The sequence below is a fragment of the Scardinius erythrophthalmus genome (assembly GCF_964197995.2).
Source record: "Scardinius erythrophthalmus genome assembly, chromosome: 17".
Taxonomy (NCBI): Eukaryota; Metazoa; Chordata; class Actinopteri; order Cypriniformes; family Leuciscidae; genus Scardinius; species Scardinius erythrophthalmus.
Window position 1 is genome coordinate 34679516 of NC_138237.1, and position 17784 is coordinate 34697299.

The 17784-nt window shown below is 42.7% G+C and overlaps 1 protein-coding gene across 7 annotated transcripts in view; it reads right to left on the reverse strand.

Moving 5' to 3' along the window:
• The window catches only part of LOC308705728 (DNA repair protein RAD50-like), a 55606-nt gene that overhangs the window by 18088 nt on the left and 19734 nt on the right, over positions 1-17784 (reverse strand). For all 7 annotated transcript variants that reach the window (XM_081390890.1, XM_081390894.1, XM_081390893.1 and 4 more), the window contains exons 9-19: positions 17114-17307; positions 16594-16800; positions 14180-14362; positions 13016-13173; positions 12274-12449; positions 6262-6499; positions 5434-5623; positions 4434-4560; positions 3028-3221; positions 358-468; positions 86-178 (exon numbers count right to left, since the gene is read on the reverse strand). In XM_081390890.1, coding sequence (XP_081247016.1) covers positions 86-178; positions 358-468; positions 3028-3221; positions 4434-4560; positions 5434-5623; positions 6262-6499; positions 12274-12449; positions 13016-13173; positions 14180-14362; positions 16594-16800; positions 17114-17307 — 1871 coding nt within the window. The remainder of the gene's footprint in view (positions 1-85; positions 179-357; positions 469-3027; positions 3222-4433; positions 4561-5433; positions 5624-6261; positions 6500-12273; positions 12450-13015; positions 13174-14179; positions 14363-16593; positions 16801-17113; positions 17308-17784) is intronic.

Below are 17784 nucleotides of genomic sequence, written 5' to 3' on the forward strand. Positions count from 1 at the left end.
AAAAGTAAAAAAGAAAATAAATGAGAAAACTTTCTTGCATTTATTAGGAAACGAGAGCTAAGAGATGCACATTATTTTGTCGTACCTCTTTGTAGCTGTCTTTGCCCTCTTCAATGTACTTGGTGATCTCTCTTTCAAGGAGGGTCAAGTTTTTAACTTTTTCCTTGAGTGAATTTATCTAAAAGAAAGTATTAGTCAACTCTGATGATAAGCAATCTTTGATAAGCGACTTTGTCTTGCATTAAAGTAAAAATCCACAACCTTTCATGTAATACATTGTGGTGAATGATTTCACAGTAAACATAAATACGTCACATAAAACCTAAAACACAAATGCAAAAACAAATTAACCAACACCTTTTCTTGCCCTTCTTCCCGTTTCTGCATCCTGCGCTTTGCAATGTCCTGTTTCTCCAGCTGGAGCTTCTCCAGAGTTGCAGCTAGAGGAGACATCTGTTCCTTTGCATCCTAATAAACACAAATCATGACACACCAGTAAAAATGTGATTATATCATCGTTCAAAAGTCTGGGGTCTGTAAGATTTTATGTTTTTGAAAGAATTATCTTATGCTCACCACAGCTGCATTTACTTGATCAAAATACAGTAAAAACTGTTGTGAAATATTACAATTTCAAATAACTGTTTTCTATTTTAATATATATTTAAAATGTAATTTACTCCTGAGATGGCAAAGCTGAATTTTTAGCAGCCATTAAACTATTATACTAAAATGTATATTACTGTCATTTTTGATCAGTTTGATGCATTCTTACTGAATAAATACATAAGTAACCTAGATGTTCCCTTTTATGGGTTCATTTAACGCTGAGTCAGGAGCTGAAGCTATGGGAACAGTAAACCACATCACTACACTACGAGGTAACTGCTGGTTTATCAGTCTGTGATTGCATAAACACAAAACACTGACAAACATGAATAAATAACGCCCCGCTCAAGCAAAAAACAACAAAACTGGGAACCTGGGGTCAGGTTAATTTCAAGATTATAAAATCTGACAAAAGTGTCCAGAGGCGAAGATAATCCACACGCCTCATTTCTCACCCAATGCAACATCAGCTGCTCAGACTTACACCATTAGCTTGAATGGTCAACATAAACCTTTAACTCTCTGGGGTCGATAAACGCACCGGTGCCTTCTGTAACCATTGGATTTTTTCCACATAGCAGCGAAATCGACTTAAAATACTCTTAACTGGGAAACTGGGACAATAAAGTATATTGTATTGTATTGTATATTGTAAACACCTATGCAATCTTTTACATTATCCCAAGACTGAAAGGGTGGAATAGAAAAGCGCAACATTACAACCTAGGAATGAAATTAAGTTGATGCAGTCTTGGGTATATATCCTAAACTAAGTCATAACAATACCTTTGCCAGGCCTGTAAATCTCTGATTCTCTTAAGAGAGGACAGAGCCAATAACAACACTGTCTTAAGTGTCAGACTCTTCTCTAAAACTGATTCCATTGGCTCAAATGGAGAATCTGTTAACCCTTTCAAAAAGATAAATCCAATGAGGGAACATGTACAGAGCAGAAATGTCTTGGCTGCCTCACACCTTGATAGAGCAGAAAACCAGAGAGTCAACCCACAGGCAGTGAATCGGATCGAACTGTCAATCTCTGCACCACGATGCAATAAGACAACACTTGAAGGCACATATGTGCCTCGTAGAGGGTATCCTACCCTTTCTGAAGGTTTAGTGTCAACTCATGGCCCCACAAATCAGAACCAAATTTAAATGATCAAAGTAGTTTAGAACCTGCATGTTTCATACATTTCATGAATATAAGGAGAGCCAGGGCCAATTGAGAAAAAAAAAAAACTGGTAAAATCCAACCTGAGGAAATTCCTGTGCCTCTGGACAATTTGAATACTCATCCTTCAGAAAAATCGTAACAAACCAATCTTCGGTTTGAATCTGAGGAACAAGTGTACCTTCAACCAGCTACATCTCAGAGACAGTTTTAGAGATAGTGGTGAACTCAGAAGCATCTGAGTTTGTGATTGATATACCCTGATGGAGATCCTAGAAGAAAGGCAAAGGCCTGCGGGGCAGATATGCTTTAGGTGGCCTAGAATTGCTCATGTATCTTGAGCCTGAGGCTGTGTTGTCTCCTCCAAGCTTATCCACAGTGGGAGAAACAACATCCAACAACTCACTGCAGGATAAAGATGAACACACCTCTTGGCTGCTAGAAGGACTAAGAATCCGAAGCGGCTGTGGACAAAATATCATAATGATTCTCCAAACCAAATACATTGCACCACGAGCTAACAGATCTGTACACAAATCATCAAGTGCAAACTCATCCGGAGAGGCTTTCAGCATGCAATTTAGAGAGCGATAGGGACAGCATGACATAGAAATTCACTGGCTTACTCTCCATAGCCTCCACTCTCCCCTAACTCAACAATCGGATCCCTAAGCTTTAGGTCATGTAGCACTTTAGCAATAGCAGAACTAGTTAGAGGGGGATGTCCAATCATTGTTTCCTCAGAAAAAAAAAACTAAGCACTTTCATTTTAAAATTCTTGCAGTGCTGACAAGTCATTAAAGGCAGCTTGAGCATGATGATAGCCCAAGCACTTATCATGCGAGTCCTCGCTCGTAATAAAAAAGGACACTGAGCCACATACTTACGAAATGCCATTGTGTTCACCCAGAGGATAATAATCTACGTGATGAAGGCCACCAAACACGACAAATCCATTAAAATCAGAAGAAACACACTACATGGCTCAGATTTCTGAAGAACAGAAATCTGATGAGTGATGCCATGATCACATCCTTTTAAAGCACTGGTGAGACATGCCTTAGTGACCGGTGCAAGCACAATCAGCCAATGAATTGGTGTGATTGTACAGGTTTCAGACAATCGTCATACCTGGAGGGTGTTTCGATAATGTCAGCTAATGACGCTGCATCGAGTGAACCTATGAAAGGGAACTTTTCTCATTATGAATCAAAGGCACATTAAAGTGGAGAGGCGCTCCTCACTCGAATGTCTCGTTGGAGCGTCTGGATTTCAGTGGAGAACTCCACACACTGCTCCTCCAACTGTTGACGCTTCTGCATGTTGCTGGAGATATGGAGCTTTTCTCCACGAATCTCGTTTACGCTGCTTTTCAAGGCCTGGATCTGCTCCTGCTGGTCCTGGATCAGTTTCCTTTTCAGCTCGATCTTACTGCCGGCTAAACACGAGGAGCATCACATGGAGACAGTGATAAACAGGGTCATATACAGTAGGTGTTAGAACTTATTTTACCAGTATTTGAGAATTTGACATAAAATACTTCGTTGACATTTGTTGTGGTGTGACATGCTAAATTTAAAATTCATTTCAATAGCATTTTGCTAATACTTATTTTATATTAACATTGCATGCAGTTTCTTTTACATTATTATATTACATTAATGCATTCAGACTTTAAAAATTAATTGAGGACATTGGATTATTCATCATGACATCAACAGCAAATAACTACTTTAAAACTTAAAACATTAAGGCATAGATTAAGCCAGGATTAAGCCTTAGATAAATTAGGACATTTAAGTAGCTTTTATAAACATGCCTTAGAAAAAACATTACTGGTGTGAATCTTTAGAAAAAACAATTGTACTGATATATTTTAAGATATGTCGGTGCAAGTTGCTTTCAGTTAAAACAGCTCAAACATGAATTTTAGACTGGGACTAGGCTTAAGCCTTGTCATTAAAATGGCATTTTGGTGGGTTGCACCAATAATGATTAAATTAAGCAAAATCTGTTGATACAGTACCCAGGACATACAATTTCCCTTATAAATGTATTTAAATATAAAATAAGAATATCAAAGAACAAATGACAAATGTTTAAATTGATGTACATAAACATTCAAAAGATAGGGGTCAGTAAAAAAAAAAGAAAAAAAAAAGAAATGACTACTTTAATTTAGCAAAAGACTATTTAAACAGATTAAAATTGACAGTAAAGATATTTATTATGTTACAAAAGACTGCGGTTTGAAATGCTGTTCTTTTGAACTTTCTATCCATAAAGACTCCCGAAAAAAGTATCATGGTTTCCACAAAAATGTTAAGCAGCACAACTGTTTTAAGCAGTACCAAATGAACCGAAGGACATTGTGACACTAAAGACTGGAGTAATGATGCTGAAAATTCAGCCTTGCCATCACTGGAATAAATTACACTGCTATTTTTGTATATATTAAAACAGAAAACATTTTAAATTGTAATAATTTTTCACGTTTTTACTGTACTTTTGATCAAATAAATGCAGCCTTGGTGAGCAGAAGAGACTTCTTTCAAAAACTCTTACAGACCCCAAACTTTTGAACAAAAGTGTACATTCACATGAGATTCACAAAAAGTGTTTTGTATTCTACATAAAGAGCTGAACGTACTGGTGTCCAGGCGGTGTTGGGTCTCTTGTTTCTCCTGGCTGACCTGCGTCATGGTTCGGCTGAGGTCAACTCCCTGAAGCTTGGCTGCATGCTGAGCGATCTTTCTCTCCACATCCTTCAGGTCAAGCTACATATGACAGGAAACATTCTGATTACCCACAGTTCAATAAAAATACTGCTTGTTAAGTTGTGCCACGTCCATTATTGTTGCGTCAAAGTTTATACTCCATTTCAAGTAAGAATAATATATTGAAAGCCATTTATGAGAACTATTCATTTATAGCACACCTTTAAGCTAAGCTTTAAAAAAAAACAAAAAAAAAACAAGGAGAACACTAGTGTCTCTGGACTCCAAAATTTTAATGATTCATAAAAAATGAATCAATGTCTGGCCAACTAAGATTTCTATGGAGATAAAGGTTAAGATTGTTATTTTTTCAGGAGTAGTACAGCACACCATGAGTGTATATTAGCACAGTTTGTTTGCTTTTGGGATCCAAAGGAGCATTTGGACCTTGAAACTGTAATGTATGAAATCAGACTTAAAGGTGCAGTTATGCAGGATTTTCAAAAAAAAATTAAGTATAGACTAATAGAAAAATAATGCCTCTCAATCACGGTTTATGGTCCACTAGAAGTGTGCAGCGGTGTTTGTGTCTACAGATATATTCTACTGCCTATATTTTCATATTTTCTTCCTGAATTCCAGTGGAATGTGTAGCCCCAGCCAATAATGATGCATGGCACAGGTGAGGACGGGACTTTATCATGTGAGTCTGAAGCTCGGCTAAGTTGTCCGGTCTGTTGCTATTGCCTTGTTAACAGCTATCTGTAATCCGTCAGAATCATAGGCATTTTAATTATGTTTTTATGATGACACGTAATTATTGTTTATAAGTGACTAGACTGATGATGACTAAACTCGCTCGTAAATTACAAGCAGTCATCTAACTATTAACATTTTATTTTCTGTTTGGGCTAGCTGGAGATGAGCTTAGACCTGAAAGCGATCCATGAGGGAGACGTCCTGCAGACAGGCCTTGGCGGTGTCTTCCTCAGACATCAGTGTGCACAGCAGCGTCTCCTGCTCCTCAGTATCTCCTTTCAACTTCTCAATGTCTCGATTCACACGCTGGAGTTTATTTCTGAGCTCTGGCAGCTCTTTCTCCTGGAGCTCCACTATGGACTGCCTGTCAAGACAAAAAATATTCATCAATATCAATATAAGGGGATAAAATAAGTGGATGGATAGATGAACGATGGGGAATGAAGGGGTAAACAGGAGGAAGGATGGAGGAATGAAGCGGTAAACAGGTGGATTATGGTTGGAAGGATGGGGGAATGAAGGGGTAAACAGGTGGATGATGGTTAGAAGGATGGGGGAATGAAGGGGTAAACAGGAGGAAGGATGGAGGAATGAAGGGGTAAACAGGTGGAAGGATGGATGGATGGAAGGATGGAGGAATGAAGGGGTAAACAGGAAGGATGGATGGAAGGATGGAGGAATGAAGGGTTAAACAGGTGGATGATGGTTGGATGGACGGATGGATGGAATGGGAATGAAGGGATAAACAGGAGGATGGATGGATGGATGGATGGATGGAAGGATTGGGAATGAAGGGGTAAACAGGAGGATGGATGGATGGATGGAAGGATGGGGAATGAAGGGATAAACAGGTGAATGATGGATGGATGCATGAATAGGTGAAGTAAAAGATGGAGGTATAAACATGAAGTAAAGGATGGATAGTTTAAGTGATAAATAGATTGAGGAATGGACAGATAAATAAATAAAGTGATGACTGAATGTCCAGAAAAGTGTTTTTGCCTGATGGGCTTCAGTGCCATCATTTCATCACGCCTGCGCTCTTTCCTCTTCAGGTCCTGCTCGGTGTTCTTCAGTTTGTCTGGGACGAGCCGCAGCTTGGACTGCATGTCATTAATGACGTCCTGGAGCTCGGCCTCTGAGGGGAACACGCGCTGACACACAGGACAGCAGGGCTCGCCCTCCTCTGTCAGCTGACTGATGAACTGACTGTACACGGCGGTGGCGCCCGCCAGCATGGCTGCCAAGAGAAGACAAAAAGATAATGAGAATCAGTGTTGGGGGGAACTCATTACAAGCAACTTGAGTTACGTAAACAGATTACTTTTTCAAGTCACTAGTAAAGTAACGCATTGCTTTTAAAATTTCCAACAAAATATCTGAGTTACTTCTTTTAATAAGTAATGCAAGTTCCCTTTCGTGGTCACTATGAGTTACGTCGTGACGACGAATGGGGTTTCGCTTAGAAAGCTATCTTCGATAAATAAAATGAGCGAATGGGAAAGAAATGCCATGTGTCTGCAGAATTTGCATTGCGTAACTCCGCCTTACCTCGTGGGTATATAAGGAAGTACGCTAGCAACATGCATATATGTTTTTCGCTTCGGAGCCAAGAGTTCTCTTCACTCCCACAAGCCATTCTAAATCATCTTCACTCTACGAGACGAGTGGCTCTTCAGTGTGTTGGTGCGACAGCGCGTTCGCATTGCCTGCTGCTGATCTGTGCAGTGATCTGCCGACAGTGTGTGTGTTTCTCCCTGGACGCTTCAGCACTCTGCTGAGCTTTTCCTCTCTCTAAAAGAGCTGCACGCGGCACGTCTGTTTCAAGACAGTTCGCCCGTGTATTTTCTGGATGTGGGCGCATGATCCATCTGCCTAATGGTCACGAGCACTGTTTCGCATGTTGGGCTTAATCACACTCGGCAGCGCTCGTGGATGAGTCATGTTTTCATCGCAGGAACATGACCATCGCAATGTTTATAGATCGAGACTCAATGATCTCCGTGTGGGTAGAGTCCCCTCTGCCACACCCCAATTTATATCTTCCTCGAGAGGGGACACTTTGGCTGGTGGCCAGGGTGATCTGAGGGTTATTGTGTGGCATATATCTGACGAGTCATTCCTCGGGCCACGCCCCCCTCCACATTGTAAACCGTGGGGCTTCCGTGTGTGGCTGGTTCCTCTTGGGGGCCCAGTTTTTCATTCGGGGCTCCGGCAGATGATGTCATGTTACTCACAGCATCACAAGGCGGGCTTGATTCCTCTGGAAATGAGGATTCAACTGTGTTGCCTCCATCGGGAGTGCCAGCGTTAGTCGAGTCAGATCCAGAGCTGACAGCCATGCTTTCCCAGGCAGCTGAAAGTGTCAGTTGGAGTGGCACCGCCCTCCCTCGAGTGCTGTAGGCTGGACGACTGGTTCCTGGGTGCGGCGCGTGCAACACTACCAGCACTCGCCCCTAGTGCCTTTCTTCCCGGACGTGCATCAGGACGCCTCCGGGTTGCGAGAGTTCCCGTGACTTATCGCGGCCCGCGGGTGTCCTCCGCCTTCACTGCACTCGTTGTTGCGGCGATCATGGTCTGTATGTTCTCTGCCTCTATTAAGGCACAGGCATGCAGTGCTGTGTGTCGTCTTTGTCTTCGAGGCAGTGCTGACCCGGGAGTTCTGTCAAACCTGGCCGCTGTGGAACGCTGGTCCTTCCCTGGCCAACACTGACAGAACGCGGAAACTCGACCACGCCCCCACGCAGGGACACTATGCCTCCCATGTCCGGGCTGGTCGATCCGCAACGCACACTACTGACCTCGCTCTACAGGCGACATCAGTACCAGCGTGATCTCTGGGCCAGGGGATGTCCACAAGTGTGGTCGAGGACTGGGCTCAGCCAGGTTGATGTGAGGGTGTCTGGGAACTCGTTTTCTCAGCTCCCCCATATCCCAGGCTGGGCTCTTCGGCGGTGTGGTTGAGAACCACACGTCTCCGCCCCTTAGCCAGCTAAAACATCAGGCTAAGCAGCAATCCTGATACGGGCAGCTTGGGAGCTGGTAGCAGGACCATTCCTTTCCCCGGTGGAGGGCAAGGGGGAGAATCTTTGTTTTTAAGAACTGATGCCCCTTCCTCCGAGCCCTCAGAGGGATGACAGTGTGCCTGGCTAGAGCTCCCAACCTGTCCCGCTGGGTCGAGAGAACCATCAGGCTCGGCTATGCGATTCAGTTCACACAATCTCCTCCCCGCTTCCGAGGAGTCTGTTGGGTGGAACACTATGTTGGGTGGCAATGCCCCTTTCATGCGTACAGAGGTCACTAACTTACTGGCGAAAGGTGCGGTCGAGATTGTCCCTCTAGCCGAAATGAAGTCCGGGTTCTACAGCCCCTACTTCATTAGTGCTCCGGCACCTAGCCCGTCTGGGCTTTCGGGTCAACCGAGAGAAGAGCAAACTTTGCCCCGTGCAGAGGATCTCTTTTCTCGGTATAGAAATCGACTCGGGTCGTCATGTGCACGCACCTTACGCACCTGGACAGGACCCCAGCGCCTTTGACATGTCAATTGCCTCGAGTTGCTGGCAGTATGTCTCGCCCTGCACCGCTTTCATCTGCTGCTCAAGGGTCAGCACGTACTAGTCCGATCAAACAATACCGCGACAGTAGCGTACATCAAACGACAAGATGGTCTGCACTCCCGTCATATGTCGCAACTCGCCCGCCACCTCCTCCTATGGAGTCAGAAGCATCTGAGGTCGCTTCGAGGCATTTATATCCCAGGAGACCTGAACTGTGCAGCCGACGAGCTCTCACGGCTTCAGCCTCTCCCTGGAGAATGAAGACTCCATCCCTAGACGGTCCAGCTGATTTGGATCAGTTCGGGGACGCACAGGTAGACCTGTTTGCCCCCCCAGACTCGTCCTATTGCGACCTGTTTTACTCCCTGACCGAGGGCACGCACGGACGCACGGGCGCACAGCTGGCCGCGGGGCCTCCGCAAGTATGCATTTCCCCCAGTGAGCCTTCTTGCACAGACCCTGTGCAAGATCAGGGAGGACGAGGAGCAGGTCATTTTGGTTGCCCCTCATTGGCACAACCGGATCTGGTTCTTCGAACTAGTACTCCTCACGACAGCACCTTCATGGCCAATCCCTCTGAGGAAGGACCTCCTTTCTCAGGGACAGGGCACCCTATGGCACCCTCGTCCCGATCTTTGGAACCTCCACGTGTGGCTCCTGGATGGGACGAGGCAGGTTTGAGTACCCTACCACAAGCGGTGGTGGCTACCATCACTTCCACTAGAGCATCGTCCACGAGACATGCCTACGCGTTGAAGTGGAACCTCTTCGTCACCTGGTGCTCTTCTCGCTGAGAAGACCCCAGAAAATGCCCGATCAGTGTCGTGCTTTCCTTCCTGCAAGAAGGGTTTGAGCGAAAGTTGTCTCCCTCCACCCTGACCGGACCTGCTGGCATTTTCGGTTGACGAAGCGTGCCTGGAATTTGGGACGGCCTACTCTCACGTGATCCTGAGACCCCGGCCTGGACATGTGCCCAAGGTTCCTACCACTCCCTTAAACGAGACCAGGTGGTGAACCTGCAAGCGCTGCCCTTGGAGGAGGCAGACCCAGCCTTGGCACTGCTCTGTCCAGTACGTGCCCGCCGTGCCTACGTAGACAGAACGCAGTGTTTCAGGACCACAGACCAGCTCTTTGTCTGTTATGGTGGGAAGGGAAAGGCTCTCTCCAAGCAAAGGTTGTCTCATTGGATAGTGGATGCCATTGCTTTGTCATACCAGCAGCAAGGTCGACCATGCCCCCTTGGGGTGAAGGCCCACTCCTCTTGGCCTCCTTCCCCACTGTGGCCTCCTCTTGGGCTCTAGCGTATGGCGCCTCACTAACAGACATCTACAGAGCTGCAGACTGGACGACACCTGCAGACTGGACGAACCGTCGCCAGGTTCTATAACCTCCGAGTGGAGCCAGTGTCCTCTCACTACTCGCTTGAACCAGTCGGTACTAGGACCCGCTCAGGTATCTTCGCTTGCTCGCCATTCCACTTCACGGACTGGATACGTACGATTGTTCTCCTCAGGTGCGCCTCCCCGAGAGGCCCTGAGTTCCTGACGTCAACGCCAGAGTTATGCCAGCGGCAGCTTTCATGATTGGCTAGGGACCGCCATGTGCATGGTTCCCCCTCTGGGCGACCCCCACATGTGTATTTCCACTGTAAGCCTCTCTGAGCATGTGTCTTTCCCTTGGCAAGCCACCTTGCCACCCCTGGGGTTGAAATATTCCACCTGTGGCTGGACACCCCAGTGGATTCTCCATATGCAGCCCCCTCCAGGGTCATACATGTATTCTGTAAGTCCCCCCCTTTCGGGCTGGCACTGATTGCATATTTCCACTGAGATATGCTTCCCAGTGTACCTTGGTATTCCTGTATTAAGTAGGAGTCCTTTGTCCGTGCTAGTCTCACGACAGGGATCTCAGACTTGCACAGGGCACTGGAAGACAGCCAAGGTGGCGTGATTAGACTGGGAACCCCATTCGTTGTCACAACGTAACTCGTAGTGACCACGAAAGGGAACGTCTCGGTTACGTATGTAACCCTCATTCCCTGAGTAGGGAACGGAGATGTTACATCTCCCTGCCAGTTCTGCTGTACCGCTGGAATGCCGGAGTTCAGTCTCGGCTTCTCAGCGAAGAAACATATCTGCATGTTGCCAGCGTACTTCCATATATACCGACGAGGTAAGGCGGAGTTGCGCAATGCAAATTCCGCAGACCCATGGCATTTCTTTGCAATTGGCTCATTTTATTTCTCGAAGATGAGAGGCTTTCTAAGCGAAACCCCATTAGTCGCCACAACGTAACGTCTCCGTTCCCTACGCAGGGAACGAGGGTTACATACGTAACCGAGACGTTTTCTTTGTTTTCCCATTTATTGACTGACAGCTCTCTTGTCCCCATGTTGAAAGAATCATGAGTAAGTGCAGAGGCGTTGTGTGTGAGTGTGTGTGTGTGTGTGTGTGTGTTTGTGTGCTGTGTGAACATGATGCTTATTGTAGTTCTAGACTAAAAGTGAGCGTGCATTTACTCATCTCACTTGGACAAAAAAAGATTCAAAATTTCTCAAAATTAATAAAATCAGAATACTATGCAAACCTTCAATAACTAAATATGTTAAATAAAACATACATTTTTATGCATTTGATCTCACTTTATTGACCAATGTACTTGCTTCTGACCTTTGATGATTCAGTTAAACCATAAGTAAATATTTATAGATTATTATATATAATAATTTCTGTTTTTATTGGTTAAAGTAAGTGTTGCATCCTAATCTTCCATTATCCAGAAATGGCAGCAGAGCTGATAGGTTTGTTTGAGCTGCGCCCTCTACTGTACATCCGTGAATTTCCTTCAGCCTGAGGCTTATTATTTCACATTTGGTGTGAAAGGGTCTTTACATTTGCCCAAAAATATAACTTTTTTTGTTATAAAAAACAAGCCCAGGCAAGGTGCAAAAAAAGTAACGCAATATTGTAATGCATTACTTTTCAAAGTAACTTTCCCCAACACTTCCGATAATCACATTCAAAACACGGAAGACTGAGAAAATGTTGGATGTTCTGATGGGATGTTCTGAATTTGCACACATACTGAGTTGTGTAACTGCTGTGGACTACATAAACTCAGCTGTGTGGGTCCCAGCTTGACACTTCATATCAACAGTCATTGCTATACTTGGCATAAAGAAAGTCTATATCCTGTTTACCAATAAACAGTAATTTACTGTCAAGCAGGCCCACACAGAATCTGCATCTGAAAAGCTTCAAAGACTTCAGCAGAATTCAAAGGCCATCATACACAAAACGCATCCCTCGACCCTAACAGGCTCATGTATGATTTGTCCATTATATTAGCATTTTCTACCAAATCTATATGATTTTTTGCATTATTCTGAAGACTTGCCTACAAAATCAGCACAGAATGTAGATTTAGTGTGGATCTGAAATGTTTTGTGAGAGCATACCTCTCTGTTTAGAGGACTTCTCCAGCTCATCCTCCAGTTTGCTCAGGTCTGACTGGAAGTCCTGACTGCCGCACACATTGAAAAGTCTCTCTTCATAGTTGACCAGCTGCTCTTCCTTATGTTTGATTTCTGCCATGAAGTGAGTCTTCTTCTGTTCTCCAGATGCAAGCTCCTTACTAGGAAAAATAAAAATGAAAAGTCTTGTCTAGTGATGCTAGTTAATTTATCTCAAGGCTGCAAAGGATGTATTAACATTTATTGGGAATTATTTCAGCACTGTTAAAGTTGGAGAATAATTACATTTTATTGTGCAAATACAGCATTTGGAAAATCGTACATTCATATTGATGTGTGTGAACTTACGAACAGTTTATGTACACTACTACAAGTGCAAGTCATATCTGCCATATTTGCTAGACAGCCCTATTTTAGACATGTCTGTGTAAGCTAAACGTCACCATTTGAAAACTACACTGCATGTTCCACTGACCTGAAGATGACCTGTTCCTCAAGAACCCGGAATCGAAATCAAATATGTATAAATCTAAATATGTGGGTGGTTGTACAAAGGCCAGTATTTTCTGTTACATCAGTGTCAATGCATGTGTGTATGTCGCTCATCACATTATGATTAGAACTGCATGAAACATTATAGGCCCTCACACTGAACATCATCATTTATGGCATTCTCTAGCTTATTGTAATAAACGTTTGCGGAAAAACAAATCAAAGTGCGACAGACTTCATTCTGCTGAGCCGTTCTCTGGTGGAGTTGATCTCTCTGGTTTTGGAGTGGATCCAGTCTGCCAGCTCGCTCTTGCTTGGGAAGTGTCCCAGCAGAGACACCAGCTCTTCATTGTGTCTCGACTTGATCTTCCTCACTTGCTCCTCTTTCTCCATCTGGAATCCAAAGCAGAGATGAACTATTTATTTTCTAGTTGGATAAAGCTGTCACTTTGCAAGCCTCCGTCTGGCATAAGCACTGATCATAAAACTGCTATATTTGAGCATATAGATCACTATCCAGACATTACTGTGCTGTATATTCTGTATACTGTCATAACTGCCTAGAAAGAATGCCTTTTGTCCAAAGTGACGACCAGTTAATATCTCTGTTTGCTCTGATTCAGCACATTTTGATAAAAGTAATAATTTGGTTAATCCATATACTGTATATAAAATCTGCAAACTTCTAAAACATAAATAGTAGCATATATTGTCTTTGCTTTTATGCCACACTCAGATTATATATATATATATATGATGAAATATATATCCCCCCCCCCATTTTGTAGGATATATTATGGTATCTCGAGATTATTAGCTGAATCCTGGATGTTTCTGTATTGTTCAGATGTGCAGTTTAGTATCATTAAGTTATGTTTACCACAGGTTTTTATTTTACTCTTAAATTGAAAAACCTCGTTACAAAACCCCATAGGAAATAATTTTGAAGGAACCAGCAGCGAATTAAACATCCTGGTTCTGATGTCATCTCTGCACCCCTTTATTGTCCGAAGACATTTGTTTTGTTTTATGTTTGCTGCATTTGTTTCAGAATTAAGCATAAAGATGTTATCACAATGGATGATTGAAGCATTTATAAAGCACTTTTCTAATGTACTACTGTACAATACTGTACATACGGTCTCTCCTCAACCACAACTGGAGAGAGGCTGGTTCGGTTTAACGTCTCATCTGAAGGACGTGCTTTTTTTGACAGTATAGTGTCCCCATCACTATAGAGGGACCACACAGACCACAGGGTGAGCAGCGCCCCCTACTGGCCTCAACCTAGTTTTCCCAGGAGTCTCCCATTCAGACTCAACCCTGCTCAGCTTCAGTGGGAAACCAGCCTTGGGCTACAGGTGATATGGCTGCGAGCGAGAATGATGTGTGTGTTCACCTTGTTCTTTTTATGCATGTCCATCTCTGCATGTGCCCTGGTGTGTGTGTTGAGCAGTTCCATCTCTTGGTCCAGTCTGCGCTGGGCCTGATCCAGTTCAGTTTTCTCCTTCTGTAGATCGATTACTTCTGCCTTCAGACTGTCCACAGTACAGGCCTGCGTGGCATTATCAAGCTCACGCTCCTATAAACACACATACATTAAGAAAAACACATATAAAAGCAACGCAGGGTGTCAATGATGGTAGTTGTGTTGGTTGTAGTGTTAGTATTGTTTTCTTTCTACAATTTATTTTCAGATTTTGGGCCACATTTACTAAACAGGGCAAATTAGCGTGAGACTGTAATCCTGACTGACATTAAAAATAATGGCGCAAATACCAGTAAATTGACTACCGCAAATCTTAGTAGATTACGTTGTATAATTTCTTTAAATACACTTCTCCCATAAATTTTACATCTGAAAGGGAAACTCCTACATACGTATGCAATAAGGTCAGCCACAAAAATGACTGTGTCTGTGTCCTTTGCTATTTTTTCACTGCATGTCTTCAGTAAACCTGAAAGTAGTTTTTTAACAGCAAAAGAGGGATTGAGCTGGTGCAAGCTGTTAGCTGACATGAACGCGCTATATAAATAAATGTTTTCCATAGTCATTTTAGTTCAGGTTCAGTTGAGGAAACCAACAGAACATTGACAAATAAATAAGTTTTGTATGCGCAGGTCGCACATGCGGACTGAATTTGTTTTGCACTAATCAGTTGTTCCATAAGCTGGCAACACTGGCCCGGCTGTTGTTTCACAGTAGAAAACCAAACCAAAGAGACGGAACAACAACAATATAGTGAAGACTGTGTAACGACTGAGACAAATCAGACACAAGAATTAGTTATAGTTTAACAAATAATATTTAAAACTCACTCTGGGATCTGTGGTCCCATCCCCCAACAAGGGCAAGAAGGTCTTAGTTACCATGACCACAATCAGATAAGTTGGTTTTATTGCTGTTAAAAAAGTTGGTCACATGCTCAAGACAGAGACAATGGGGAAGACAGAAACAGACTTTAAAACAGACTTTGCTGCATTAATCTGATCTATAAATGAACATGCATCCCAGATAATTGTGAGAATGATTTACTGTCTTGTGTAGCGTTTTTAATTCTATTATTTTTTTGATACTGTGTATTTTATGATAGAACCAACAGTCAATGTAACCTCACCTATACCATGTTTGGTCTCTATAAATTGGTACTTTGAAGATCGAAATGACTGTGTACATCAGGGGTGCCCAATCCTGCTCCTGCCGATCGACTGTCCTGCACAGTTCATCTCCAACCCTAATCAAACACACCTGCCTTTAATTTTCAAGTGATCCTGAAGACCTTAATTGGTTGCTTCAGGAGTTCAACGTCTTCATTCAATGCAGAAGAAGTCCATCGCAACTCCAACCATTTGCTCTGCGTGTCCTCTCCGGCCCAGGGCTGGCAGGGCACGATCTGCACTCCAACCAGAACAGAGTCGAACTAACCATGCAAGTTCCTCATATCTTCTTCATCCAGCGGAGAAGAAAACAATTGCAACTTCGACAACTTCAATTTTCAACCACTTCAAGAATTGTGTCCACTGCACAGACCATGCAAGTATCAATTTAATGAGGTGCTCTGAAATTGATAAGCTGATGGTTCTTTTCATAGTTAAATGGATCTTTTCCATAGTTCCATTTCCTGCTTCTGGTTCCATATCACTCACCATTTTACCTATGCATGTATGTATGTATGTATGTATGTATGTATGTATGTATGTATGTTTAGTTATGTTTGTGATTTAGTTAATAAAACTTATGCACAATATGTTTTTGGGTCTGATTCTCTGCTTGCAACAAAGTCTTTTTAACAATATTGATCTTGTTACATGCTCTAAGCGCTGTACAGGCTAAGAAATAATTATTTTATGGTGGCCATGAAAGATACGCTTTTCTTAGAATAAATGAATAATCAAAAGAGTTCGTTGGACGAACTGATTGATTGTAATATTAATTTAGCTACATCAAGTTAATCCAATTAACTGACCCAAATATTAATCATTAATTATTAATATTTCCCCTTTGAGCTAACTCATTACAACTGCAACAACAACAAACACACATTGACAAGTGTTTGTGTGAGGGGTGTTATGAGAAAGCCGCAACTCTATTTTAAAAGAAGATATTTTTATCAGTCATAACTTCTGGATAAAAATAGGGCAAACACTGGACATAGATGAAACTTTCTAGAGCGCATGTGTCGAACGTCTGCGTTTGTGCATGCTATCAAATGGAGTATACATTGAAAGGCTACGCGCTCGGCTCGACTGTACGCATATGCCAGCGCAAAGAAAATGCTCAAAGCAGGTTTAGTTGTGTAGTGCAGATCTAACCGCTTTCTGAAGCTCAGTGTCCAGCTCCTGCAGTCTGCTAGAGGAGCCCTCCAGTTTTTGGAGATCACACTTGATGTTCTTCAGTTCCTGTTGTTTCTTGGCCTGTATGTCTTTCTTCAGCTCAACGGTTCTCTCTAGACCGGTCTTCTTATCACGGAGATCATCGATGCTTTGTTGCTTCTGTGCCTCTTTCTCCTGCATATCTTGCTAAAAACAACAAATTATTATTCAAAATGGCAACATGCAACAATACTAATATTGAACTTTTGAAAATATATGAAGTTTCAGGATATTTATACATTTTATTTTAGAATTTTCTGTTAAGCATTGAATACTACAAAAAAATATAATTAAAGTGTAACCCAAAAATTACATATGTCTCTATATTGGATAAAACACTTCATAAAGTGTATAAAAAATGGCAATGCAATATATATATATATATATTATATATGTATATAATATACACAAAAGAGCATGAACTGGCTGGTAAATAACGTCCTGCAGTTCAATTATCTACCATAGTTTGGTTGAGGGCTTCAGTGTCCTGGTCCAGTCTCTCTTTGACTTGTCTGTGGAAACTCTGGAGTTGTCTTTCGTTAAGAGGTGTCCGATCATAGCCCTCCAACTCCAGGGAAGACCCTAAACTCTTCACCTGGGTGTCCCTCCTTTTAATGTTCTGTGTGTGTCTATCTGCCTCCAACTGCAGACGGCCTTCAAATGAACAGAAACAATGACGATGAACAGCTCTGAGAAAGAATAAACATTTTTCCTGCTAAAAATGCATTTTGAGCAAAATCACTCAAAGTGAAAGTATTAATTTTAAGTGCATGTCTATAAGTATAGTGTACTTTAGGACTGCAATAACTATAGGACTTAGGACTATATGGTGACTTAGGATTTAAATTTAAAAGGAGGATAAATGATGAAGGCCACAAATTGAGATAAAAGCAAATATATGTGTTTAATGCCAAGTTGCCCAAAGCTCGAGACGAGAGCATTTTATATAAGAACTTCTAAAAAGGTCATGATCATGTTTGTATGTGGCCTTGCAGGTAGCCACACCAAGTGCTTGCGTTATTTAATGGGGCTAAAATATACATTTTTCCCACTTAATCATAGAAGTAATGAACAGATCAAAATAGCTGCTTGTTGCAACTCTAGTGAATCTACCCAATACCACCTTCCTGT